The sequence below is a fragment of the Uloborus diversus genome, chromosome 2 (genome assembly GCF_026930045.1).
Source record: "Uloborus diversus isolate 005 chromosome 2, Udiv.v.3.1, whole genome shotgun sequence".
Taxonomy (NCBI): domain Eukaryota; kingdom Metazoa; phylum Arthropoda; class Arachnida; order Araneae; family Uloboridae; genus Uloborus; species Uloborus diversus.
In genome coordinates this window covers 88396812-88423874 of record NC_072732.1, presented here as the reverse complement: position 1 = coordinate 88423874, position 27063 = coordinate 88396812, and the positions used below count along the sequence as shown (strand labels likewise).

The following is a 27063-nucleotide window of genomic DNA, read 5'->3' as shown; positions in this document are numbered from 1 at the left end:
ATAAAGATGCATCAAATAATTATTTTCTTTGTAGGGATACTGAAGTTGACTATGTCTCACAAAAAATTAGGTATAACAAAAGAAATAATGGCTACCAAAATAATCCCTTTTCTTATGCCATTAGCTATTGAAAATGGACTCACACTTAATCAAGTAATTATAGACTCAATTATACATTTTTTATTTATACAATTCAAAATTAGTAGTTTAAGTATTGTCATTTTGTGTTTTACACACCTAATTTTTGCAAGACTTTAATACCAAATTTATAGGCAGCCAAACATTTAACTTAAGGTATTTGATTTCTTTGTTTCATAATTGAATTTTGTTCTTAAAAAGCTCATTAAAACTTATGTCTATGCAGAATATCAAGAAAATTGTTTTTAAAAAAGATTTTGCAGAATATCAATTTTTTTCTAAAAAAAAATTGCTTGTATAGTTTTTTTTTTAAATTTATTTATTTAAAACCATTACAATAGCAATTAAATAAGTTTTAAACAGCAATAATAAACTTGTAATTATTTGTACCTAGTATAATATTTCTGCTTAATTGCTTTCCTTTAATAATTTTGAATGAAAATCATGTCTTTATTTCTAATTGAAGTTTGAGGATACACAATATCATGATTTGAAAAATATTGATGAATGCTTATTTTGTAAAAACTGTTGTAATCTATGTTTGTTTATCAAATATATAAATGTAGTTTTTATATTTACTTTGTATTCTTTTTCTTTTTTATATCTTTATATTTAGTTCAACTCCATTATGTTAGTCATAAAAGAAATGGTTAGCTTTGTTGAAAGTGAGCATAAGTCAAAACTAGAGCAGCTGAATTCCATTCGACAGGAGCACAGGTATAATATTCAAATAAAATTTTTTTTTTTTTCATTCTTAGAAGTGAATTAAAATTACGAATTCTGTTTATTTTTTAATTTTTTTCCCGTTTGTGGAAAATGAATATTCTGGCACCCACTTATCTAAAATTTTTGGAAAAAAAGTGACATAAGCAGGAGTGAGAGAAAAACTGTTGCACTTGAGAGAATGCCGGAGTTTTGGAATTAAAACTGAGTTAGAAAAGGAATAATCATTTTCTGAAATTAAATTTAAAGTCATTTATATTTGCTGTCCCTCAAAAATTTCTTTGAAAAATGTTAAATAAATATTCTACACTTATGAGTAGTGTCGCCTGCTTTGTCTAGTGGTCAGAGAAGTCTGACTGCGATGGGGAGGTCTCGGGTTGGAATCCCGACTCAGGCATGGAAATACTTTCTCTCTCCTGTCCAGTTGCAAAAGTGAAGCAATGCGCCGAAATAACCAGCCTTGCTGGCACAAAACAACAACAATAACAACTTATAAGTAGTTTATGATTTTAACTAGTGATAAAAGGCTATTTGATGTGCCATTATTAATGGATGTATAGTAATAATAATATTAATCATTGAAAAATTTACATAAAATAATCAATGTTTTTATTTAGTTCTGCTTTGGAAATGACACAAATTGTTCAAGGAAACCAGAATCTTGTTCCTGATTTCTCGCAAGAAGTAAACAAGAACAGCGTAAGTTATTAACGTAGGCTTAAAATACAAATATTATACAAAAAAATTCTGCTATGAAATTATTTTGAATAAAATCATGACTGAACATTGAAAGTGACAATCAGTTACGTTAATTTTTATGCTTTTCCAAATTAATAAGAACAACAATATTATTTTCTATTATGCTTGTCATGTTATTTTCTGACTACTTTTCATACTTTTCTGTGATTTTTCTCAAAGGTTTGTTTACATGCATATAATGAGTACAATAATTACTTTTATTTACATTTAATTATTATTGTAAGTAACTCTTAATAAAAGACTTAGGTTACAGATAGGCCAAGTCTTCGGGTATTAGCTAGACTCTGGTTTTTGCTCTTAGTCTCCGTTCTCCAGACACTGATAAATTTCCCTGGCTTTGTAAGAAACAAAAGTTGCCAAATCATGGCTAAGCTTCCTGAAAAGCATTCTAGTGATGCCATTCACTATACAATGAGCTAAAAAGGGAGGATTTACTAACCAGTCTTCTGCTCTCTTTTTTTGCTTTAAAACAATGAATTCACTTCATCCTGTCGGCGTTTATTGCTTTTTACATGTGGCTTTTGATGTTGATATGGTTGCAGTCTGTAGTGTATTTTTTTTCACGACTAGCAATTGTTCTAAAATTTCTTTGTCGAAGAAGAAGTCTGATACATTATTCCAAGTAAAGTGTTTTGAGAAGTCCATTACTGTAGTGTTTTTAGTGATACTTTAGTTAAGGTCTCACTCAATCTCATTGCCGAAAAACAGTTACCCCATTTTCGTAAAAAAATCTTGTTTCATGGCGCCATTTGGATTATTTATTATGTGAATGATCGCAGCCAATGGTGTTAGTAGTGCTATTCTCAATCGCACTTCATCAGGGTTCGTATCCTTGTTAGCATTCTGACTATAAGTGCAATGTCATTGGGTTCTATATGTAACATTTGAATGTTTAGCTGGTTGTTTTTAGTTCTGATGTGTTTCCTGCAAAGAGTCCATTAAAATTATAATTTTTAAGTTTTTAAATTGATTTACATCATCATTTTTAGGGAGCATCTATGCATTAAAATTATTACCTTAATCTTTTTTTTTTTTTTCGTAATCATGTTCCATATTATTTTGTGATAAAATTGCCTGCAAATCATGTTTGAGGGTGGGGGAAGGGTTACATTAAATTGTCTTGCACCTTAAATATCTTTTTTCTTTTATGTAAAAATTGATTTTTTTTTAAAACCAAAATTGCACTTTTCTGGTTTGCATTCACTTTCTAAATTCTCCCAATTTTGTTTTGTTAAAACAGTGAATTTGAGCATGGATCATTTTGTAGCACGGCTAAATAATTCCTAACAAGTTGCATTGCTGTGAAGCAAAATTAATTTCTTTACCTCAGACTAGATGAGCATAGCAAAAATTTGATAAATTTTATTACTTTCACAAATAATAAACAAAAACTAATAACGTATTACAATTTTTGAAATATTATTTAAATACTGCTTTAAAACGACACTAATATTTGTCCTCCTTTTTTGGGGGGGGGGGGGGGGGAATTCAAAAAAAAAGTAAAGAAAATAAACTCAAGTGAAAAATACTCAGAAGCCTAAGCTTTATTCATTGTCAACGTTGATTAATGTGAGTAATGTAGTTTTTAAGGAATATTTTTCATATTATTTCAGTTCTCATTGCTAAAAACTGTTTGTTTTGTATTTATAAATGTGTTGTATTACCTGTTGCTCATAATAATAAAAGCTTAATTTCTTTAAAAATAGGTGGATGATATGTTTAAGAATTTAGGCTTATTGTCGTTTGGAAATTCTGACAAAAGTGGAAAGACTGCCAACAATTCAGTGAATATTTTGAACAATTCCTTGCAAAATCAAAAATCATATCAAAAGGTATATTTTAATTTCATGAGTAAATTATTTTTTGTGAATATTTTTAAAATATTTTTATCATAGTCTAAAAAAATTAAGGTTGTTCCATTCATAACTCATATTCTACAGCTGTGTATAGTGTTTAGAACATCAGTTCTGTGTTTAAATTGTTTTATGATGTCTCAAAAATCAATTAAGGGGCTGACAGGGGGAAGACAGTTAGTCACAAAAGTAAATTTTACAGGGGAAGCAAAAAACACCAGGCCAACTATCATGGACATATTAAGTGTCATGGCAACATAATTTCTATAATACATAATATTAGCAAGTCTAACATATAAAATGAAGTTTTAAACTTTTATAAAAAGGAAATAGTATTTTATTCACTTATTGTTTACATTCTTCAAAAAAAAAGGATAGAATTTATAACTTAAGTTTTTACTCTTCTATAACAATTGCTTTCAAATTTGCTTTTCAGTTCAAAATGTAAATCTCTAATTCATTTACTTGTCATTGCATCTGAATTTCCGATGCTTTTATCTACAAGTATTATTCTCAAAATCATTTCAGTTGAAAGTTTAGCTTGCTGACGATTACAAAACTCGTCGTCGTCAAAGGCTGAATTAGTGCCTGAAAGGCACAAAGTTTTATATGTTCTAAAAATGTTAATAATGCACACAGCGAGCTAATTAGTTAATTTAAATCAATCTCACATTAATATCAGATTTGATTCTAAAACACTTAATTTTGAGTACTTGCTAACCAGGATATGTTTTTCTCAGTCGGCTCCGTAATTATCTAGGCACTACATTGCTGTTTTGTGCTAGAAATAATTTGAAACTGTACTCTATTAATTCTCCCCCCAATTTTATGTGCTCATATTGCGCAGAACTTCAATATGTTGTTCAAGATTCATAAAAATGTTCTTCAACAGTGTTGTTTGCAACCCACATCATACACACAGAGACCAAATAATAAAATAAGCATAAATGACATTTTTCCTCCAAAATTATTTTAATTTGTTAACATCCAGTAAGACTTGGCCTTGAACTAAAAGGCTGTAGATTTAGGAACAGGAAGTGAATGTTTTCTTGAAAAATGGGGTGGGCGCACCCTCTGGGCGGCCATTCAGAAGGGTTGGGTGACTGTTGGTAAGGGTGTGTTTAACAATAAGTCTACAGGCTAAAAAATCCGTCCCGCAAAAAAATTGGCTGTAAAGAATGGTGGCCGTTCAAAGAGGTTTTACGATATGGAGTCTCAATGAAAATGATCTTTAAATTCATGAAATTTAAAGGAATGCAATGTTATTTTTTTGAGACTCTAAAACACTGTAACAATGCCTGTTTTGGGGAATTTATTTCTTTTATTCGCTGGAAACATTTTTTGGTGAATAAATTAGACTTTTATGAAACAAACATTCAATTTTCACATGCATAATGTCAGGAAATTAACTTGAACATATTTCGTTGATGACAACTTATATTGCTTTCTAACCATCTTGGTTTCTTCAAATTAAAAATTTTCATCAAAAACATTTATCATATTCCAATTAATTGTTTTAAAAATGACTAAGAGACAAGTGTAATGTCACTTTTACTGATCATCATAATAAACTTAAACAGGGTTAACTTACTGACTCATCAAAGATTCTTTTTTTTTCAGTCTCTTAGTTTTACCTTATCAAATATAAACATAGCAATGAAAATAGTGTGGTTATTTATGTGATTCTTTGTTGTATAGTTTAAATTTTATTATAACTCCTTTAATTCTCTCTAGACAAAGTATTTTATAAGTCATCTTAACAAAATATTTTTTGAGTTAATAGTTTTGGAGACTGGAATGTTTCAACTTAATAACTTTGATGACTGAAAACATGTATGCATAATAACTTTAAAGTAACCACCTTCAACCATATATGTTTTCTTTCCCCAAAGCCTTCCTCAATGACTATTGAAGAAAAGAAAACTCTTGCGTGGAATCAAGAACAACAGCAAAAATGGCATTCTGGTAAAGGAGATACTTTGCTACCATCACATGATGCAACATCTTCATTAATTAATTCAAATTTGAAAGGACTTAGTGCAGCTAAGACTATGGATTCTCTTCCTTCATTATCACCGAACTCATCATCAAATTATTTCCCAACCAATTGGCCTTCTAATGTAAATGCATCCTTGCAACAACCCCTTTCCCTAGGAGTTAATTATCCTTCAATGATTTCAAGTCCTCCTACACAGTTCCAGAGATTACCATTCCAACAAGTTCCTACATCTCCACCTAGTATGGATTTACGTTCTTTGGATAGTCTTCTTCCTAGCATGGGTAGCAGGTCTTCAATGACATTGTCACAAATGAGTGCATCTAGTAATATAAGGCCTATGACCCAAATATCTGTGACTCCTAAGATTCCATCACCTACCAATTACACTCCTGCACCCAATGCAGCTAAAAGTGAACTTGATGACCTCCTTGGGTGAATTATTCCTCTGTTGGTATTCATAATCATTCCTTGTTTCTCAGTTGAAAAGTTTATGTTTGTTTGTTGAATTCATAGTACTCTTTACAGTCTGACCACCAATTAGATGGAAAGCCAAACTTCTGGTTTATAGGCGGAAGTGGACGCATCTATTAGTTTTCAGGGATGCTGGCTTTTGCATATGTATGTCATTCTCTAAATTAAGCACAGTCGTATTTCAAATGATCGGAACATGCGCATCAAGTTTTTACTTTTTCCCTTCATTCAGATAGACACGTCTTAACTGGACGTTTGCTAATTCCATATAATCCATGGTCAGACTGTACATATCTAGGTTCTCTCTTAAGGATATTGCTTTGAAAATTAGTGAAATGTTTGACCAGGCTATTAGCCATGGGTCACGCTTTTGCTGGATTTAAAACCAGATCTAACCAGCAAAATCTTGGATGACTATAAGCTCACAAAAGCTTATGACCTCAAAAAGATGGCTTTTATTGATGACACTGGCTGTGAAAGCCTTGGTTCTTTTAAGTTTTGACAAAAAAACCTTTGTTACAAACTTTGTTTTGTTAATTCAGAGGATGCTCTTAGCATTCCATTTATTGTAACTAGTTCTGCTTTTAATTTTCCTCTTATAGCATCTGAGAACATCTGCAAAAAACATTTGTCATTAAAATAATGACTTGTATTTGTGTAATATTCGTTGCCGGTGTAATTTATTAGTTACTGATATGTATTGTGTTTCATAAGCAGCTTATCTGTATGTATATTATAAATATTTACTGTGATGCTTATTTTTGTATAATATTTTTAAAAATATTACAATGTTGCAATAAAAAGCTAATGTTTTTGTCTACATTTCTGTGATAATAAACAGTCAAATTAATTTTATAAAATTACATCTTTGTTTTTGTTTTGCTATTGTTGTTATTAATTTATTTTCATAGATAGTACTGTGCGGAATGAAAAAGATACTTTTTTAAATTTCAGTTTTTCAATTTTATATTCTGTAGCGAACACATTTTCTGTTAGTAATTGTGTTGCCTCCTCCTTTTATTCTTTGCATTTAATACATATGACAAATCTAATCTCTTTTTAGACACCTGTCTGTCTGATGAATTCATCCAAATATACTGGTGAGAATTGCATCGAAATTAAAAGCTTTTATATGTGTTAGAACTGTATTGATGGATACATGCTCACCCACATCCTCTAGAGATCGTTAATTTTTCTTACCTTTCTCTGCTACTCCTCAGTTACTGGTTGCAATAAGTTTTTAATGTGTTTCATTCCATGCAAAAAGTTATAGAAAGTGCTGCTCTTTTAATGAGAACTATTTATAGTCTCAACCATTAAAGCTAAACTTCAAAAATAAAAATTAATGATAGTAAAAAATTGGACATGTTGAGTATTTAATCTATGAGGCAGGGTTTCCCAACTGGGGAAGGGGGGGTCATGGTGCAAACTGCAGCATTGAAATTTTTAAGAAGGTGTTTTCAGGAGTATTGGGGGTGGGGAGACATTTTTTGTTCGGGGATGGACAACTCTGTATTAGAATATTTCTGTGATCATAGTTTTAAAGAAATAATGTATGATTTCAGAAAGAGATGCCTTTTTTGTCAGAGTAAGAGTCTATATTTTTATGATTGTTTGGTATTGGAAAGAAAAATTTAATAAATATAGCACATTAAGCTTTTTTTTTTTTTTTTTTCTTGAATTTTTTTTATTTTAAATTCAATTTAGAACAGTTTTCTGAGTGCATTCTTAAATAAATTTAGAAGAATTACATTTAAATTATATAACATCATTTTCAAACTATGGAATATTTATTTACTTGAATAACTTTTCTAGGCTTATCTTTTTCTTTGGGTTTTAAACTTTTGTTGACTTTCGAGAAGCACTATAAAATCAGCACATATCTATGAATCTTGGAACCCTGCTGCCAAGCTGCCAGACAGAAAATAAAAAGCTGCAAAAAAGAGGATTTTTAAAAATTCAGTGAAATTTGTGCTTAACATGAAATGATACAGTGGTCCGGACAGTATGCTGTGCAATTTAAGACAGATTATTTAGCACGAAAAAAGTTCATGGAAAAACTCAGTTTCTGGTTAAATGTTTTCAGTCACTGAACTTTAGTAGGTAGCGAAGTCACCTAACATTTTTGTGTCATATACTATCTACATTAATGTTCCATCATATAGAAGCAATGCTCGTTTCATTTAATTAGGTGCTGTCCACAAATGATGCCACACTTTGAAGGAGGAAGGGAGTTCACCAAATCCTGAAAAGGAGGGAGAGGGTAACGAAAAATTTAACATCACAGATTTAATTTAACATAAAAAGATTTTTTGAAAAAATATGTTTGTGTAATAGCATGACGTGTGACAAGGAGAGGGTGTAAGGCACATCGAAATTAGAAGCCCTAAAAATGCAGTTGTGCTTTTAATGACTCCTAATGGGAGGGATGAAGTTCTGTATACTCTCCTTGAGAAATTTTAGAAATTGAAGTTCCTAAAACGCAATTAAAGAGGATAACCCCCAGAATTTTTCTTTTTTGAATGAAAGTTTAAAGTTTGCAAAAGATAGAGCATTGCCCACGAATATCACCCCCCCCCCCCCGCCAGGCTACGGCCCTGCTGTTTACACTTGAAAGATTTGTTTGTAAAATGTTTAAATCTTAAGTTTCATAACAGCCGCACAGAACCAAAACAGACATCAAAACCTTTGAATTCATTCTCTTCATTCATAATGCATGAGAAATTTAAGGGGAATGAGTTAATATTCTCCTAACAAACATCCGCTCAGAATTCAGAGGTAAATTGATTCATTCTTTCTAGTCTGAAAGGAAAACAAGCCCAAGAAACCGAATGTAATTGTTACCAGCAAGGATTAACCTTGAAACACAGAAGTTTTATTAGGAACGAAAAAGTATTTTCTAGGTCAGCTTCATCAGCTAAGTTATGGCTGGATGGAGAATATCGCTTGCGGCGAAGTCTTCTTTTTCGGCAGGTTCAGTGGGCCCACGAAAAGTTAGCTCAATGAAGGTCGAAGTCCGAAGTCGAATTTCGATTTCCGGGTTATGACGAAACGGGGTCACGTGACGAGCTCGCGTGTTCTTCCTCCGCCGAAAATTCTTTCCTTCTCGGTTGTAATTTTCGCTTCGTTTGTTTTTGTATACTTGTGTGTGAAGAGCGTTCTGAAGTTCGTTGTCGTTTTGCGCATTTCTTCACAGACGCAGCAAAGCGTCTTCCAAGTAAACGTGGTTGTGAGATCGGTAGCAATGGATACAGCGAATAATGCCACCCCGAAACCGAAGCTAAATTTCAATTTGGATTATTTCAAAACTCCCGCCGGCCAGTTAAGGGTTGCCGAAGGGGTATGTAGTGGTTTTTGTTTCAGTTTTGAAACTTTTGCGCTTGCGCGTGACTGATAAATTATATAGCGCTCACAATTTTTTTTGTTATAAAATACGTATCAATTTTTTTAATTTTATCAATTCATTTATTTATACCTGTGTGGGGGCATTCATTTGTAACGAAACCACGATAGTTAAAATATATAAGGCTTTTTTTTAAGAAAAGAAAATTTGAGGTTTTGGAGCCTTGAATTTAAATTCAACCGGTGGTGCCGCAGATGCGCTCGGTCCAAAAATCAAAGGAGGCGGACGTCGCGTCGTTCAACGTCAAGTGAAAACAAAAAGCAATTAGTGATAGCTCAAAAAAAAAAGCAAAAATTTTTGACAGCTGTGAATAGATTGAATATAGCTTTTGCATAGTTGTTTTTGCTCTATGTTTTGTATTTATTCAGGCTCTATAGTATAAAAAAGGGTATTTTTTTCTCGTAAATAAATTGTAATTGTGAATAACAGTTCTGAAAGTAGTTTTTCAATCAAGGTAAAATTATTCAAATTGTCCAGCTAGACTGGCAATTACTAAAAAAATTAGATTTAAGAAAAATCTAAAAAATAAAAATGAAAACACTATTCCCAGGACTTTAGAAATTCCTCAAACTGAAAATACTAATAAAGTCCCAAACATTCCAGAAAATCCTCTTCTACAAACTCTAACTACCACTATAAAAACAATAATACAAGAACTTGGAAAAATGAATATCACTCCAAGTTCTAATATCACAGCAACACTGCCATACTAAATGCTGATATGGTGGGTCGACCTTTCTCTATAATTACCATTAGTAATAAATAACTCATTAATTATCGATTTTTAATCCAAAAATATCAAAATTATAAAGTTAATAACAATTCCCTGAAAAGAGGCCAACCGGCTTTGCAGTCAACCAATGAGAGCGCTCCCCTGTTTCATTGCATTCTCCCAATCAGAGAACTTGAATTTTGTGCTAAATGAGATGCATCATAATTCGAAATTATTTAAATTTCAAATTTAAATACTAAATTATCCCAAATAGTTAAACATTTAATAACGAATAAAACTTTTCTGAAGCAGTTCACTAGATGGCGCAAGCTTAACTTGTGACCGTGAAGATACAGTTTAAAAGTTTCTCAACTTTAAATTGACTTAACTGTAATTTTAAAAATGAGACAAGATAAAGGGACCTGAAATCCCATGATCTATCCCCCATTCGACGAATATTAGGAGACATCCTGCTAAGAATTTAAGACTTATATTAACACCAAATACACCTAAGCGTTTTTCCCTCAGAAAAATATAAGACTACGTATATATATATATTAAAGCGATAATTCTTCCCCCCCCCCCGCCATTCCTTTGTGAACACCATTGCCGAATCTTCTATGTTTCCGAAATGGGGCAATTCTTTAATCTGCCACCTTTACCCATCTTCCTTCAAATTTTTATGTCGAATTCAAAGAAAGAAAACACAGAAATAGGGTGAATTTGTCGCCCCCATAAGGTGTCGCCCGGGCAAGGGCCCCGGCTTGCTCTTGCTCACTCTCTTCGATCTGTCACTGATGAATATAAACTATAAAAATCATTCGTATTTTCAACAAAATTCTAACATTATTATCCATAAATTAGCTGTCTCGTTTTACAGAAAGAAATAAATGGTCATTTTAGCCATGAATAGGCTTGCCAGATTTCTGAAATGTTCAACCAGTACACCTGAATAGTCCCCCCGGCCCCGGCCAAAGTAGCGAGCGTTCAAAAGTAAACGCCTCTGGTGATGTGTTTTAGTGGTTAGTGCATTCTGAATGGCATGAATAAATGGTATCTAATTATGAGCCGAAACCGGGGATAATACATGACGCAAGCACACATACACACAGATATACATTTTATTTCCTACAGGTTAATATTTTTAAGTTACTTTAGCAAGAAGAGAAATTTTGAATGAGGAATAAAAACTTTAACAATTTTACGTGTTTTTTGCATTGGCTAGGACTTTTTTTTTTTAGAAAGTTTTTTAATCTCACAAGCTAATTCAATATTAATTTTACAAGTCAATGTTACAAATCTGTACCTCAGAGCCAGACTTAAGTCACATAATTGCTACTTTACAGAATGTAGGAAAAACATTTGTCTGGGCATGCAAAGGATAGAATGCGAGCTCTTTTATTACTGATAAATAATTACAAAAAATTTTCTTCTTTTTTGAGCAATCACGATTGCTTATTGCTTTCATTTGACTGTCTTTGGCGTTGTGGTTCCTTTTTCAGCTTGGACCAGGCCTGCAGCACCACCGTCCACCGGCGGCGGCGCGGCTGGTCCTGAGCACTGTCCCCCGAAATCCACTTTTGCTGGGCGGTGGCGTCCCTGTCCCACACGCACGAACGCCTACACACACACACACACACACACACACGCACGCCTACACACACACACACACGAACGCCTACACACACACACACACGAACGCCTACACACACACACACACGAACGCCTACACAGACACACGAACGCCTACACACACACACACGAACGCCTACACACACACACACGCTCGTGATTGCGAAAAACATAATTTGAATTCAACATGCCAAAAATTCAATTTAATTTTTTTAGAATTATTTTTGAATGGCTCGATGTGGACTGACATTCAACATACAACGCAGTAATAAACAGAAAATCGCAATTTTTAGACTGACGTCAGTCTGGTACTGAGGGTACAGAAATGACAAAGTTATTATTTCAAATAACCCTTTAGTTAACTACTTTTAGACTTTATTGGTTATCTGTAATCCAATTTGTCTTTTACCGGGACGTGAAGTTCAGTAAACCGGCCGGGACATCAGAATTTCGTCTGAAAACCGGGACTGTCCCGGTCAAACCGAAACGTCTGGCAAGCCTAGAATAAACTTCCTTCTTGAATCTTGACGTTTGCAGAGCTGACTCTCAAAGGGGCATTTTAGAAGATCGTGCAGATAGTAATTAAATAACACCTGGGACTGGGAGTCATTCGTCTGCATGATATGGGTTGCCTTGCCCCATCTCCGACCCAATGCAGTCGTGCTTGTTTACGATGATGTGATGTAATTGCAAGTAGAGCTTGCGTCGTATTTTTGCATGCCTCACGCTCAAACACCAAGCAAGCGAGCTCAATTTAAAAAAAATTTTTTTAACCAAAATATATTTACAACTTTTATACGTAGAATTAATTTTATTTAGGGATGTCACTATCTCCTTAACGCATAACTTTGAAACTAAGAACCGTACCGTGCCTCTTCTTTTAAGATTTAAAAAAGAAAATTTTCTCCTCCACTCCTTCCTCCCTTATACATAAGTTTGTTAAAATACACAATTTTTGCAAAACACTAACAAATTTAAACTGAAAATAGAATTCTACTGATTTGACTGAAATTATTTTTGTGTAACCTTGTTGTTTCAATTAGATAATGCTGCTAGAAGAAATCGCCTACCGTTTCTATTCACAGAAGACAAAACCAGGAGCGTGCACAGGCGGGGGGAGAAGGGACACCTGCTAACCCGGACCCAAACCTAAAGGGGGTCCAAGATTTTCAAAATGAGGGATGAAATATACGTTGTGACGTGGGGGTAAATATCGTGGAGGGGGCCCGTAAAATTAATCTGTGGCGGTGACGGCCCCTAAATTTCGGTGCACGCCCCTGGCCAAAATAAATACGAATACAGTCGACTCCCGCTACAACGCGATCCGACTTACGCGAAATGGCTATAACGCGAGTTTTTCCCTAGTAAAGAATTTTATTCCTAACGCGAATTCTTCACCCGCAACACGAAAATTTTCCGAAGGGAATCGCGGTTTTTTCGTGAATGGACCTTCATCCCTTTGGCATCACTGAGAGCGGAAATTCCCACACCGTACTAGTCTAAACATCGCTTATACAAATAACTACTCCTCATTTTCCAATTAATTTTTTCATTCTATATAGGAAAGTTTATGAAATATAATGACACCTAAGAGCGCTGCTTCATTTCAAGTTTGTGAAGATAGAAGGAAAAAGAGAAAGTTTCAACAACTCTATTGCATTTGTTTTTCTTACTACATAATGTACGTACCGTAGTGGTTTATTTACGTCTTCCTTTCCCATTGATCATTGATTTTTTGCCTCATAGCAGTTTTTTATGTTAAAAAGAAAGTTAAAAAAAAATACAATAAATAAAAATTAAATTTTTTATTTAAGAAACAGTAAGGTATAGCTAAGAAATGGTTTTTAACTGTTTGAGGTGGTGTTTACAAGTGTCTTTAATCGTATGGGTATGTTTATAAAAGTTTTTACAAATGCTCTTTTCCACAACGCGAAATTTCAACTTACGCGATGGGTCTTGGAACGCATCCCTCGCGTAAGTCGGGACTCGACTGAAGTTAACTAAAATAACAAGAAAAATACTACTGGTTTTGTCTTTTACACTAATTACATTGCTGTAGGGTTGGCGCGTTTATGGTGGTAGTTCAAACTAGGGGTGCGACATCGATGTCGATGTTTTGGAAACATCGATGTTTTACTTTCGATGTTTTTGGACCATTGATGTTTTGGTTTCGATGTTGATGTTTTTGCATTTTAATTGAAAATTATCATAAAATTTGCTCCAATTTTCTCGCTAGGTAATTAAGTTTACTTATGGAGTTGCCAAAAAAAAAAAAATCATTTTTTGCACCCACTTTATAAGATTATTTTTTCTGTGTGGTGGTTTTTGGGAAGATCACTACGAGATAGTAGAAGATGAACTAGAGTGAGGTAGATGTCAAAGCTATTGGAAGAACCTGACACTGGTTCTGGTGCCAAAACTTGCGGTCTATTTCAAGGCTCCAGTTCCTAAACTAAAGGAAAATCCTACATGTTACTACGGTGAAAATTATAGCTTTAAAAATTCAAAGCTGGTAAAAGTTGCTTTCAAAGTATTTGATAGTGATAGCAACTTTTGTTCCATCGGAAAGAGATGTTTCTCTGACTAGTGGGATAGTCTGCAAAAAGGGAAATGCGCTTCGAGGGGACAAAGTAAACTTCTTCTCCAAACTGTCAGCACCAATATTCGGGGTTACTTATCGGCTTCCCCCAACAAGTCGTCCCTCTATTACTGACAATTTGTGTTTAATTATTAACTAACAGTACAGCACATACTGTCCACCTCTGGCAAGTTGAGCTCCGCTGCTGACCGATTCATCGATTCCATTACTTGAAATAGGGGTGAGAAAAAAAACGGCTTATAAATTTGGATTTAGTTGGCAGTGTATTGCCCATTTGGCGAACAATATTACTATACCTAACTATTAGCAAGCGGTACAGGATTTTCTCGCCAATAAAAGGTTTGCAATGGTTGCCCCACCACGCCTAACAATGTCTCTTCATACCGATTGCTCTCCCTTGAAAGAAATGGACTTGTTCAAGGCCATTGCTCAACTTGTCAGAGCTGAACAGTATTTCTTGCTCTTAAAAATAATTGTTAGAATCACGGCCGGCTCTAATCGATTTGCCGCCCCAGGCGATGTTAACAGGAGCCGCCCCTGGCCTATATGTATTTTTTATCTTAAATCATCGAGCATACTCTCACGTACTGCTGATTTTGAGCTACAGAAAAAAAAGGAACTAATTTGAGTTTTTCATTTTCCCCCTTATTTTTTTGCCTTTTACATTTTGCCATTATGAAATTGGCCGCCCCTAAACTCTGCCGCCCTAGGCCGTGGCATAGGTGGCCAACCCCAAGAGCCGCGCCTGGTTAGAATTAATTTTATATTTTTAAAATAATTAACACAACTTTTTCGCATCATTCAACTGACGGTAAGTGCTATGATACATTTTTTCTTTGATTCTTTTTTGATGTAAATTTACTTTTAGTTTCAGTTAGTTTGAAAATATTTCCCTATTACTATAACTAGTTTGTATTAATCAGCGCTTGTCTTACATTATCAGTTTTTGTCCTACTATAATACCAAGATGTTGCGAATTTATTCTTATTAAATTATATTCGTGGTTTGAGATTCAGTATTTTCAATATATTCGTCGGGTACGTATTCTTTTGTATTGCTTAAATTAGTGTAGTATACTCAGAAATGCATGTTATATATTAATAAAAAGATCGATGTTTTAAAACATCGATGTTTGGAAACATCAATGTTTTTTGGTCGATATATCAATACTATCGATGTTTTAATTTCTAACATCGACGTTTTGAAACATCGATGTTTTGCCATCGATGTCGCACCACTAGTTCAAACGTGGAAAATACCGCTAAAAGCTGTCCAGGAAAAAATTCATTTTTGTCAATATTTGCAAAAGTGGCAAAAGTAGATGTGCTTTATTTACGGGATCGGAACCTAACAATGTATAACTTTAATGTTTTCAATTTTAAATTCTATGAATCATTTGTAACAGTAATATACTATAGTTAAGGGGGTCCGGGACACATTTTGAAAAAAAAAAAATATTAAGCTGTTAGAGCTTTGAAATTATTTGCATTGATTCGCCATCTATTTAATAAACAAAATCATCGTATAAATATTTTTTAAAAAAATTTATTGATATTTAATTATTTTTTGAAAAAAATGGGGTTGCTTTAAACTGCTAAAACTCAAAATATTCTTGATCAATTTTCCAATTTTTTTCAAAAAAATGTGCACAAACATCTAAGTTTTAATTTTTATTCTGCGATTTAAAAAGTATTAATTCAATAAAAACATAAAGTATTTGAAGAAAAATTTCGAAAATTCGTTGGTTTTTTTTTTTTTTTTTTTTGAAAAAATTATATATATATATATATATTGTTTTGCTGTAAATTTTTTTTAAATTGCTCAATAAAGATCAAAGTAAACTGTTTGAAAAAGATATGCTCCAAATTTCGTTACTTTATCAGTTCTTGACCTATAAGAGTTTAAATGCAAAAAGTCGGGAAAAATTCCATCATGGAGAAAAACGCGTTTAAAGTTTTAAAGTTAAATTTAATATTAGTTAAATGCATGCAACAAAAAATATTTATATCTTTCGTTCTAATTAAGATAGAAACAAGATTCAAACGTCCTTTTAAGCAGAAAAAAAAAAAAAAAAAAAAAAAACGGAGAAGTGTTTTAAATGATTTTTAAAAAATTGCAAAATTTGACGATTTTTGTGTTAAGGACCCCCTTAATGAAAAACACTCAAGGGCGATGGGAGGGGTCCGCACCTCTTAGACCTACTCCTTGTTTGCTCCACTGTAGAGAAGTAATATCTACCAGTTTCAGTTTGACCATGCTATCAGAGTAATAGAAATTTAAAAACAAAAACTATATTATTATAAGTAATATAAATAAAATATGAAAGAACTACACATAAAAATAGTTCCATCTCACTCATGTTCAAATAAATTCTCAACGTCAGAGTGTTTTTTTTTATTTATTATTATTATTATTATTATTATTATTATTTATGATTGTATTACGAAAAGCAAATTTTTAAACATTATCTATTTTCAATCTTTTTCGAGTTTTGTTCGAATGTGTTTTTAATATTAATGAAAAACCTAACTAATATTTTACTTTTAGTCGAAATTGAATTATGTGATACCCTATGTTGTTCTGAACATTTTTAAAATCCTGCCAATTTTCCTCGTATTTGGCCATTTTCGCCGGGTTTTTTTTTTTTTTTTTTTTTTTTTTTTTCCCCGTTTTTGCAGCTGTCCTGGCAAAAATTAGATTTTTGCTAGTTTGTACTTCTGACATTATACAAATTTATTGATATTTCAAATATCATTTTAATTTCTTCAAACTTCCGTAACATTGCATTAAATATAATTTAAGATTCACGAATTACATGAAACTATTTTTTACACCTTGTTTTTTTTTTAATATTTACATTAAATTATTTTTTAAATATGTCTTATTCATAAAAAATTTAAAAAGATCCTTTTTTAATTTGCAAACAAAGCTAGCTTTGTTAAACATTGAATATGTTTTTAGTTTATATTTTCCGAAAAATAATTGCAACAAAAAACATTTCAAATCTTCTGTAATTATATACTCTCATTTCGTCTTATTTGACAACTTTATAATTGTAAACCATTTTAAGTTTCCACTGAAATTCAATTCCATTCAAAGCGAATATGGAAACTCAACTACTATTTTACCTCACTGTATTTATCTATCTTATATCTATCTTATGTATGTTTTGGCTCTATACAAAAACACAGAAAATAATTTTTAACAGTTTTTGAAAGGAAATATCAATTCTTCGGAAGTAAAAAGGTTCTTTGAAGAAAGATTGGGAAATGTGTAGTCTGAGGCAGACCTTTACTGCAAGAAAGACTTGATTCTTTTTCCGAACTTAATTCATTTTTTATGAACAATGCAGCACTAAAAACTTCTACTTCATCATGTTTTAATGCTGTGTTTTTATTCCGTAGAAGAGCTTGTTTTCAATGTGCAACTATAATCAGATTCCTACGCTATACATTCTTTAGTCAAGCCTTACGATGACCTATATCTCACGGGTATTTTTAAAGTAATTATTCGCCTCTTTATTTATTGATGAAGAGAGCATGGGAAGTTGTTTTGAGAAGAAAAACTTGTTGAATAAAAATGTTGAAGAAAGAAATAAAATAAGTATTTATCAGAGTTGGTTGCGACTCTGAAAAGTTGCAGTTAAGCTTAAGATCTTTATATTTAAGTTAATAATAAAGAAGCTAATAAAATTTGAATTAAAAATGTGAGAGAAGAAATATAGGCGAGTAAAAGCTATTCGTACAAAGTTGTATGTACCGCTTATTTATGCTCTCAATTTTTTAATTTTAAATTATATTAGCTGCTTTAAAATTAACTTAAATCTGAAGTATACAGATTAGTTGCAGTTTTTGAGTGTTGCAATTAAGAAATCTGATACTTATTTTATTTCATACTTTTTAGGGCTAACGAAACTTATAGAACTGTCTTTAGATTAAAAAAAAAAAGTTTTTATTCTTTATTTTAGAGGTTTTTTCGTTTTGAAATTTATTTGAGGTGAGATGTTTTGAAATTTAAAAAATATATATAATATTTACCCGTCTATCCTTATTTATAAAGAAAAAAAAAAGAAATCAAACTGGAAAAATCTAAAGGTGAACAAATAAGGAAAGCAAGCAAGACTCAAATAATAATAATAATAATAATAATAATAATAATAATAATAATAATAATAATAATAATAATAATAATAATAATAATAACAATAATAATAATAATAAATAAATAAATAAATAATAAATAAATAAGAGAAGAAGAAAGAAGAGAGTCAGCAGACGCCCTAAATTAAAAAGCGAATCAAGAGATCCTTGGATTTTTCATCATCTTCTGATCACCAATGAAACTGAAAGTTAAGACACACCTATACAAAGTGATCTAGAATTAGCAAATACAAAAGAAAAATGACTGTTTGCTACAAACAGAAAGATTTAAAGCTGGAATCTTATGTAATAGTCAATCAAAAGGGAGGTCACAGGAAAACATCATGGCAATTTAAAGGGAAGTTACAGGATAACAACAAGAACAATTTAAGGTTGCAGGAAAACAATCATAACAAAATTTAAAATTTGGTTAAAGGAAAGCAACCAAAGCATTAGATTAGTGGTCATAACTGCTCCATCAAAACACGTGTAGACAAAAATTACAGCAAAAATAAGTGTTCATAGTTCGACCACGTTATAAATTACCCAAAATAGCAAATCCCCTCCCTTTTTTGTGATTTTTGATGGAGTAAATATAACTACTCATTTAAGAGCCTAAGTAAGCAATTTAGAAGGTTATTTACTTTTTCTGTCTTCTTAAAGAGACGAAAAATCCCCCTAAAAAGTTAGAACATTTATCTTGATTTTTTACGTAAAGCATTTTAAAATGTACGAAATTTAAAGTGATTATAATTATAACAACTTAATCCATACTTCATTTCTATATACTTTAACTCTGTTTAGAAAAATTACACATAAGAAATATAAATTTTATCCTTTAATTTGCATTAAAATTTGCCCTTGGAGGTTGTCATAACGAAAGTGCGGAATTAATTTTTTCTTTCGTTTTTTAAATATCCCCACTAATGGCGCTTTCACATTCATCAAACTGTACAAGACCACATCATATTCCTCCCAGCTAAGCAGAAAGTTGAACCTACTTAGGGTGAAGTAAGAGTTAGTGGTGGTCAGAATTATAAGGACATCAAGGAAATTGTAGAGAAAAAAAAATATCTGAAATAATTCAGTTAAATTTAAATAAAATATGCCTTTTCGAACTAGAAATCATTGTGTAATGCAGGACATTTGAAAATACAAAATATAAATGTTTTTCCATGATTAATAAAAAAATGTTATTGTTAAAACTGAACAAAATTATAAGGACAGCGAGCATTTTGCCCGTAAAATCCCTAGTTATCAATAATTACTTCCTTTTTTCAATCACTTTTATCAGTCTTGAATGTCATTGAAGTTCAAGAACGTTCTTGGAAATTTTTACCCTAGCTTTTTCGATGAAGAAAATAAGTTCTTGCTTGTATCGATATTGAATAACATTTTTTTCATACTTCGGGGACCGGAATGCCCCATGAAGCTTCTATTAAACTTAGATCGAGACTTTTGTCCGATCAGTACAGTAATTTCACGAAAAAAGCATTAAACAATGATTTTAAGGTTTAAGAAACGTGTCACTAGGCATTATCTTGATGGAACAAATTGTTTAAACTAGTAATTAACTAAATTAACGGTGTTTTTGGTTAAAACAAATACTGCTCAGTGCATGAACATTACTCTGAGAAGTAATTCTGCCCTCCACAAAAAATATTGGCATAGTATCCATCCGTTGCGAAACTTCCTCCATACTCTTACTTAGCCGCCTCCAAACATACGTTTTGAGATTGTTTTTTCCTTCACAGAGATCGTACCAGAAGTAGCAAAAACTATCTGGTCCGTCCTAATTAAACTTCTTCTCATCAGAAAAAGTTACATTATCCCACTTTTTACCCATACCAACTCATTTTTGTCATGCTCAACTCCTGTGGTCTCTTAAGAACTTTTTTAAAAGTCAGTTGTGACATAAGTTTCACATCATGAAACTTTTTCTCTTTTTGTGAAACATATTGAACAGTTCGAGAACTGTATCGTAACTTGAACTCGCATCTAAAATCTGTTAATGTTTGGTTTTTGGAGCAAGCTCATCTTATAATCATGTGTTTCACACGTACAGAAACAGAATATTTCCTACCTGTTCGGCTCTGCGGTACTTATTTGCCGGGATTTTTGAGAAAGTTGTAAATGACCGATCTCCATATATTTAGATTTGTTGCTATTTGACGTACAGTAAAATGTAAAGTTTTTCAAGGAACCATTTTCCTTTCTTCAAATTCTTTAATTTTACTACTTAACGGTATGACTAAAAATAGAATATAACATCCTCAATCGTTTACTAAGTATTTATATCGTTATATAGTGCAGTGTGCAAAACAAAACACAAGCAAATTTTGCTTTTCAGAACACTCAAATCTAATTGTCCATATACAGGGCCCCTAAAAGCAAGGGCGCGCCCCCTCCCCCCAAATTTTGTAAAGACCCCCCCCCCCAAAAAAAAAGCAAGAGCCCTCCTAAAAAAGAGAAAAATACCCCTCAAAACACCACCCTCTAAAAATTTTAATGGCGCAGTCTGCGCCATGACCCCTTAGGTGGGCACCCCTGCCATATATTAGGGATGTTTAAATTCAAACTTCATTCTATGAACACGAAATTCCTATGCATTTCTAATAAAAGTAATAAAAAAGTATTTTACCATTGTGCTTTCATGCCATAAAATTTGCATAACTTTCCGACCAAATGCAGTCAAGATTTGGGGATTTTTCTTTTGTCCTTATAATTTTGACTACCACTGTAGTCACGCTCGTTTATTGCGAAGTCGAAGGGACCAAATAAAATTTCTTTCAATCCACAATTTCGTTACAAAAAATTGAAATATATATAGTGAAATATGGAGGGGTGTTGAAACCAGGCCTGCGCCAAGTCTGATCAGCGCCGTCGTGCATATGTCTTTTGAGCGTCTTTATGCATTAAGATTCGAGCAAAATATAGTTAACACCTAGGATGAGGTTTTGTGGACAAATGTAATATGGAAAAAAATTACGTTTGGCATTTAATTTATCAAAAGAAAAGCAGTCTGTAAATTTTTAATTTTGGAACACAGTATACGTTTTTACTTCACATCTTGAAGTTATTTCGAGGAAGGGCAGATGTAAGAGAGGGGCGATCGAAATTGACTTTTAAAATCTGATTTTCTCTCTTGGAAACCTTGCATTGTGTGTGTGTGTGTATTTTCTCTGAACGCCAGAGCATAGAGGCACTCACGAGACATTTTCACAGCGGCGCCGATCATGCTTGGCGCGGCCCTGGATGAGGATACAATTCCTAAGAAAACAGTAAATGTCATGCTTGCTCTAGAGAAGCATTGATTCAAAATTTTCAATATGATTACTTTTTATATTGCTGTTGTTTGGCAACGAATTTTTGTAACAATGGGTTTTATATTTAATCATTTAATGGGGAAAGTACATGAAATTTACTATTTTCCATCATAACGTTTTTAAACTAAGTTTTTTAGGAATAAATTATAATAGCCTAAGTTGCTTCCTGATAATGTAGCTATGTATGGTAAAAAATGGTTAAAATCCGTCTAGTAGTTTTGAAGTCTAACCCGGACATACATACAGAAGGAGCCATTTATGTATATTCGCAACTCCAGCGCTCGAATACGCTACCTTGCGGGGATTTACAAAATTAAAGAAAAAGGTAAAACATTACGTTCCACGTGTGTCTGTTGATAAACATAGACATAGGCAGCTTGTTATGAGTATTTATTGACGCATTCGATGTGTCATAGATTACTTTCAGCAACAGAAATTATTTCCTCCCGTAATGGTATTCTCGGGCTTCTCAAAATAATGTTAGTTTTCATAATTTTCCTCTAAAAGTGAGTTGATTGTCGTAAATGGCGAAATCGTAAACACAAGAAAATTCTGGATTAACAAACTTCGCGAAAATAGAAGAAAAGAATCTTTGAAAGAAGATAACGTTATACCAAGTAAAATTTTATATTGTTTTGTGTGAATTTGTAAGAATGTGGTTTTTTTTTTTTTTCTTATCTTAAGCTCTAAAGAAGGATTTAATAACACTAGCAGAAGAATTCGGACTTTCATCTCCGCTCGGTTTAAAAATAATTAATTTAACTAACCTTATTTTACTGCAGCATTTAGTTGGAATGGACAGTATGCAAAATATGTTCTTGAATATATTATCGTAGAACGAAATGAAAAATGTTTACCTGAGAAAGAAATTTGAAGCAAAAACAAAAGCCGAGAATTTTCATCGCCAAAATAGTGTGCCAACTTCACTTTATTGCTTTCATTCTCAGCTGAAGAGTTGCACCAAAAATTTGTTTAGTGTTATAGTTTTAGTATTGTGCGAGCAAAGAACCCTTGGTGAGATTTCGTATGTCAGTTAAACCATTTTTATTTTTTATCATGAGTGGAATAAAATGATAGAAAGATTACAGAATTTGATAAGTAAAAATAAATAATGGTAGATCAATTGAAAAGAAAACTACCACCATATATCCGTGAGAGTTTTGTTGATGATTTGCATAGCATGACATAATTAAATCATAACCCAGAAATTAGAAACGTACGAAACAGAAAAATTTTAAATTTACCGATTCGGTAATTTGAGAAAAATAACTCAGCTACAAATGCAAAACAATTAGCGCTAGTCTAGCAAGGCAAAGAAGTATCATCTTCTTTTGATAATAATTCGTAATGTCATATAATTAAATTATCTAGCATTAATTGTTATTCTTGTCAGACCACAATTATTATTTAGTTTTATCAAGAACTAGCATTCCCGTACCCGGCATTGCTCGGGTAATGGAATTAGCAGGGGTTAACAGTGCTTGGTGCACCTAGTTTCGAAAATCCCCTATAATAATTACTTATTACCTATAACTTTTTCTAATTTGGGGAGGATCCTGGGGCCCCTGGACTCCTTACATATATGCCTTTGTCCTTAACCGATCTTTAACTGTTACTAACGATCCTTTTAAAGTATTGATTATCTTTGCAAACACAGGCCATCCACATTTTATTGATATACCTATGTTTAAGCAAGAACTTCTTTGTATACAACATTTTTAGTTTTTTTTTCTGGTGCTAAAATTATTAAGCTGCTTGATGAACTGACTTTGGAGCAAGCTACATAACATTGGCCGTGTGAAAAAAAAGTCTTCTCTTAAATCGGTCCCTGCTACTTTTAATATCTGTCCTTGTGACTTATTGATGGTTATTGCAAAGCAAACTTTAACAGGAAACTGCACTCTTCTAAATTCAAAAGGATAGTCCGCCTGTGATGATGTTCTTAAAAACTTCGTTTCTAGTTTTGAAAAAATAAAAGCAAAAGACAGAAACACTATGATTTGACTTGAGAAAAGCCTCGAAGAACCACGTGAGAAACAAAAACAATATCAAATTTATAGTTCTCTATCGACCAAAAGTTGAGATGAAGTACTGAATAATAATTTGAATGGAGGAAAGCCTTCGAAAATAAGGGATTCGAATTCAATGACAGGTTTTAATTTCGCAGAAATTAAGAGGTTTTAATTAATTTCTCCCGAACTAATTGAGATTTCGAAAAATCCTTTCGTAGTGGTTACTTTCGTAATCATGCGGACATGCCTGCCAAATTTCAAGTCTGAAGCTTTAGCGGTTTCGGCTGTGCGTTGATATATATATATATATATATATATATATATATATATATATATATATATATATATATATATATATATATATATATATATATATATATGTTATCTCAGGACATTGATTTTTATATATTAAGATTGATAAATACCGAATTCAACGTCGTGGAAATGGCTGCTTAGAACTACGAACTACGTAATTTGCATTAATTTTTGACTTTCAGTAATGCTTCTTGAATTTTCATTTCTTTCTACGTGGGCCAGAATATTCACAAGACTTTAAAAATCAATTTAAAAAGTACAAAGCAAAAAAAAAAAAAAAAAAATCATGCATACAAACAAAAATTACTAGGCTTATTATCATTTTCTACGCTACGACATGCATTTGTTTTACCTTTTTAATCCGCCATTAGACGGTGGCTGTAGTCTCCCCTATAGTTTGTTGGAGTTGCGAATAGATGAGGATACAATGGGGTTGTTTCCTTCAGTCAAAAGTAGCACTTTTTGTCACTGATATTGATAGAATAAGCAAGAAAAAATAATAATAATAAATAAATAATTTGAATTTTGACCCCTTCGCAATCACGAGTGTGTGTGTATGTAGGCGTGTGTGTTTATGTGTGTGTGGGGGATATGTGTGTTTGTGTGTAGGGGTATGTGTATGTGTGTGTAGACATATGTGTTTGTGTCTATGCGCAGGCATGAGTGTGTGGGTAGTTGTGTGTAGGTGTATGTGTAGTTGTCTGTATGTATGTGTATGTGTCTGTATGTACGCGTGTGTGTATGTATGTGTTTGAGTATGTGTATGTGTGTAGGTGTATGTATGTGTATGTGCTTTGTGTGTGTGTGTGTGTGTGTGTACGTGCGTGTATGCATGCGTGTAAGTGTAGGACATGAACGCAACCTGGAGACGGTTTTCGCTCGAGGAGCAGCATCGTGAGGCGGCCGGTCGACGGTGATGCTGCAGAGGGTGCTGGGGGAAAATAAAATGATAGCACATCAAAACAGTCGAATAAAAGCAATAAGCAATCGTGATTGCTCAAAAAAAAAAAAAAAAAAAACCATGGACCCAGAAAATATTTTCATTTTCCCAACGGTTATTTTTTAATTATTTTTTTTTTTAATGTCTGATTTTTCAAACAAGGCATGGTCTTGATGACGTCACAAATGATGTTCTTTGGCGCATCTTTCTATCACGTTTCCACGTTATGATAATCAAGAAGCGAATTAAAATTGCGCTCTACGTTTGCTATCAACTCTATCGTTGCCAATATACGTGAGTAAAGATGCGAATTAAATATTTTGTTCTGTGAATGGCAACACTGAATGGCATTTCATCATTTGTGATGTCATCGGCAGAAGCATAAAGAATGAAAGCGCACCGAATGAAGTAATTTTTTTAAATATTAAACTTAAGCAAATTACAGTCGAGTCCCGACTTACTCGAGGGATGCGTTCCAAGACACCTCGCGTAAGTCGGAATTTCGCGTCGTGGAACAAGGTATGTTTAGTAATTTTTTATAAGCGTACACATTTGTTTCAGACGTTTGTAAACACCTCTCATATTGTTTCAAACCATTTATTAACTATATATTGCAGTATCTTTTACAAAGAACCAACTTTTTCTGTATTTTAGAAAAAGCGTTATTATTTGACATAAAATTCTGTATTTTAGCACAAAATCAATGATTAATGGGGGAGAGAAACTTAAAATAAAGCAGTATGGTACTTTATGTACACTACAGCATTATTATAGCACTTAACAGTATAGATATAGTAAATATATTTATAATTTAAAAAATGAAGAAGGTTAATGCAGCGCAATCAGAATGTTATCAGACTGTATTTCATCAACGTTCATATATACAAAATGAAAAAAAAAAAGTTAAGAATCGGAGCGGTTATTTGTATCAACTAAAGCAAAGCGTTGTTTAGGCTAATACAGTGGGTGAACTTCCACTTTCAGTGATGCTAAAGGGATGAAAGTCTATTCACAAAACCAATATTTAGTGTCAACGAAGCCCATTCTAACTCTCCGCCGCTCTTTTCCAAAAAATTTCATGTTGCAAGCGAGTAATTTGTGTCCGCATTAAAAAATTCATTACTAATGAAAAATTCGCGTTATAGCTATTTCGCGTAAGTCGGATTGCGTTGTAGCGGGATCCGACTGTATTTGAAAAATGGTCAGATCAAATGTTTTTAAGTATGCTCTTTTTTTAAAATTTTGGAAACGGCCCCATTCTTAAGAAAGCAATGAATTTCATGCTTGCTCCAGAGAAGCATTTATTCAAAATTTTCGTTATGATTACTATTCGCAACTCCAGCGCTCGAACACGCTACCTTGCGGTGATTTATAAAATTAAAGAAAAATGGCTTTGAGACCTCTTGGCAAAACTAAATTCCTAGTACAGTTTCGCATCGAAGGGAGACCAGGTGCTTCCATCTGGTGTGGAACTGGGTGTCAAAATTCTCGTTGAAATGTAATCCGCCGATTGTGGTGTCACATGAAAGAATGGAAAATGGATGCTATAGCGAGGGATCCCACGAGGTTTGCAAAACGTAAAACTTCTAACTCAGTCCCATTAGAAAAAAAAAGTTTTCAAGCTTTTAAAATGAATTATTTTATTTTTCCGTTGTGCATGCATGATATAAAAAATCCAAGCTATATTTCAAAAGTAGATCTACCCATTAGAAGTTCCAACTATGTTGCCTGTTATAGAACAAAGTTCTTGATATAATGTTTTGTAAAAGTATGAAGGAAGTAAAATCAAATGACAGTGTTAAGCATCTTTTTTCTGCACCGCGAAACAAAAAATCGTAAAACCAAACATATTATCTTGCTGCATGGCTGCATGGGTTTCAAACCGATACATTTTTATTGCCGTTTTTGTTATCTAGTTTCTGTTTTATGAACTTCTTTACATCAAGTAGAGTTATGATCTATAGAAACATTCAATCGTAAAAATATGAGAACAAGATTTAAGTAAAACTCATACTTCTTAAATAAAGAATTGAATATCTAAG

At 32.7% G+C, this 27063-nt stretch overlaps 2 protein-coding genes across 3 annotated transcripts in view; both read left to right on the top strand.

Moving 5' to 3' along the window:
• LOC129217157 (SCY1-like protein 2) overlaps positions 1-6802 on the top strand; it is a 39216-nt gene extending 32414 nt beyond the window's left edge. For both annotated transcript variants that reach the window (XM_054851418.1, XM_054851419.1), the window contains exons 13-17: positions 35-153; positions 755-855; positions 1479-1560; positions 3327-3452; positions 5366-6802. In XM_054851418.1, the coding sequence (XP_054707393.1) occupies positions 35-153; positions 755-855; positions 1479-1560; positions 3327-3452; positions 5366-5908 (971 nt within the window). In that variant the 3' untranslated portion in view covers positions 5909-6802. The remainder of the gene's footprint in view (positions 1-34; positions 154-754; positions 856-1478; positions 1561-3326; positions 3453-5365) is intronic.
• A 2312-nt stretch (positions 6803-9114) lies between these two features.
• Positions 9115-27063, top strand: part of LOC129235278 (uncharacterized) — a 55090-nt gene continuing 37141 nt past the window's right edge. Inside the window, exon 1 of the mRNA XM_054868998.1 lies at positions 9115-9283. Coding sequence (XP_054724973.1) covers positions 9188-9283 — 96 coding nt within the window. The 5' untranslated portion in view covers positions 9115-9187. The remainder of the gene's footprint in view (positions 9284-27063) is intronic.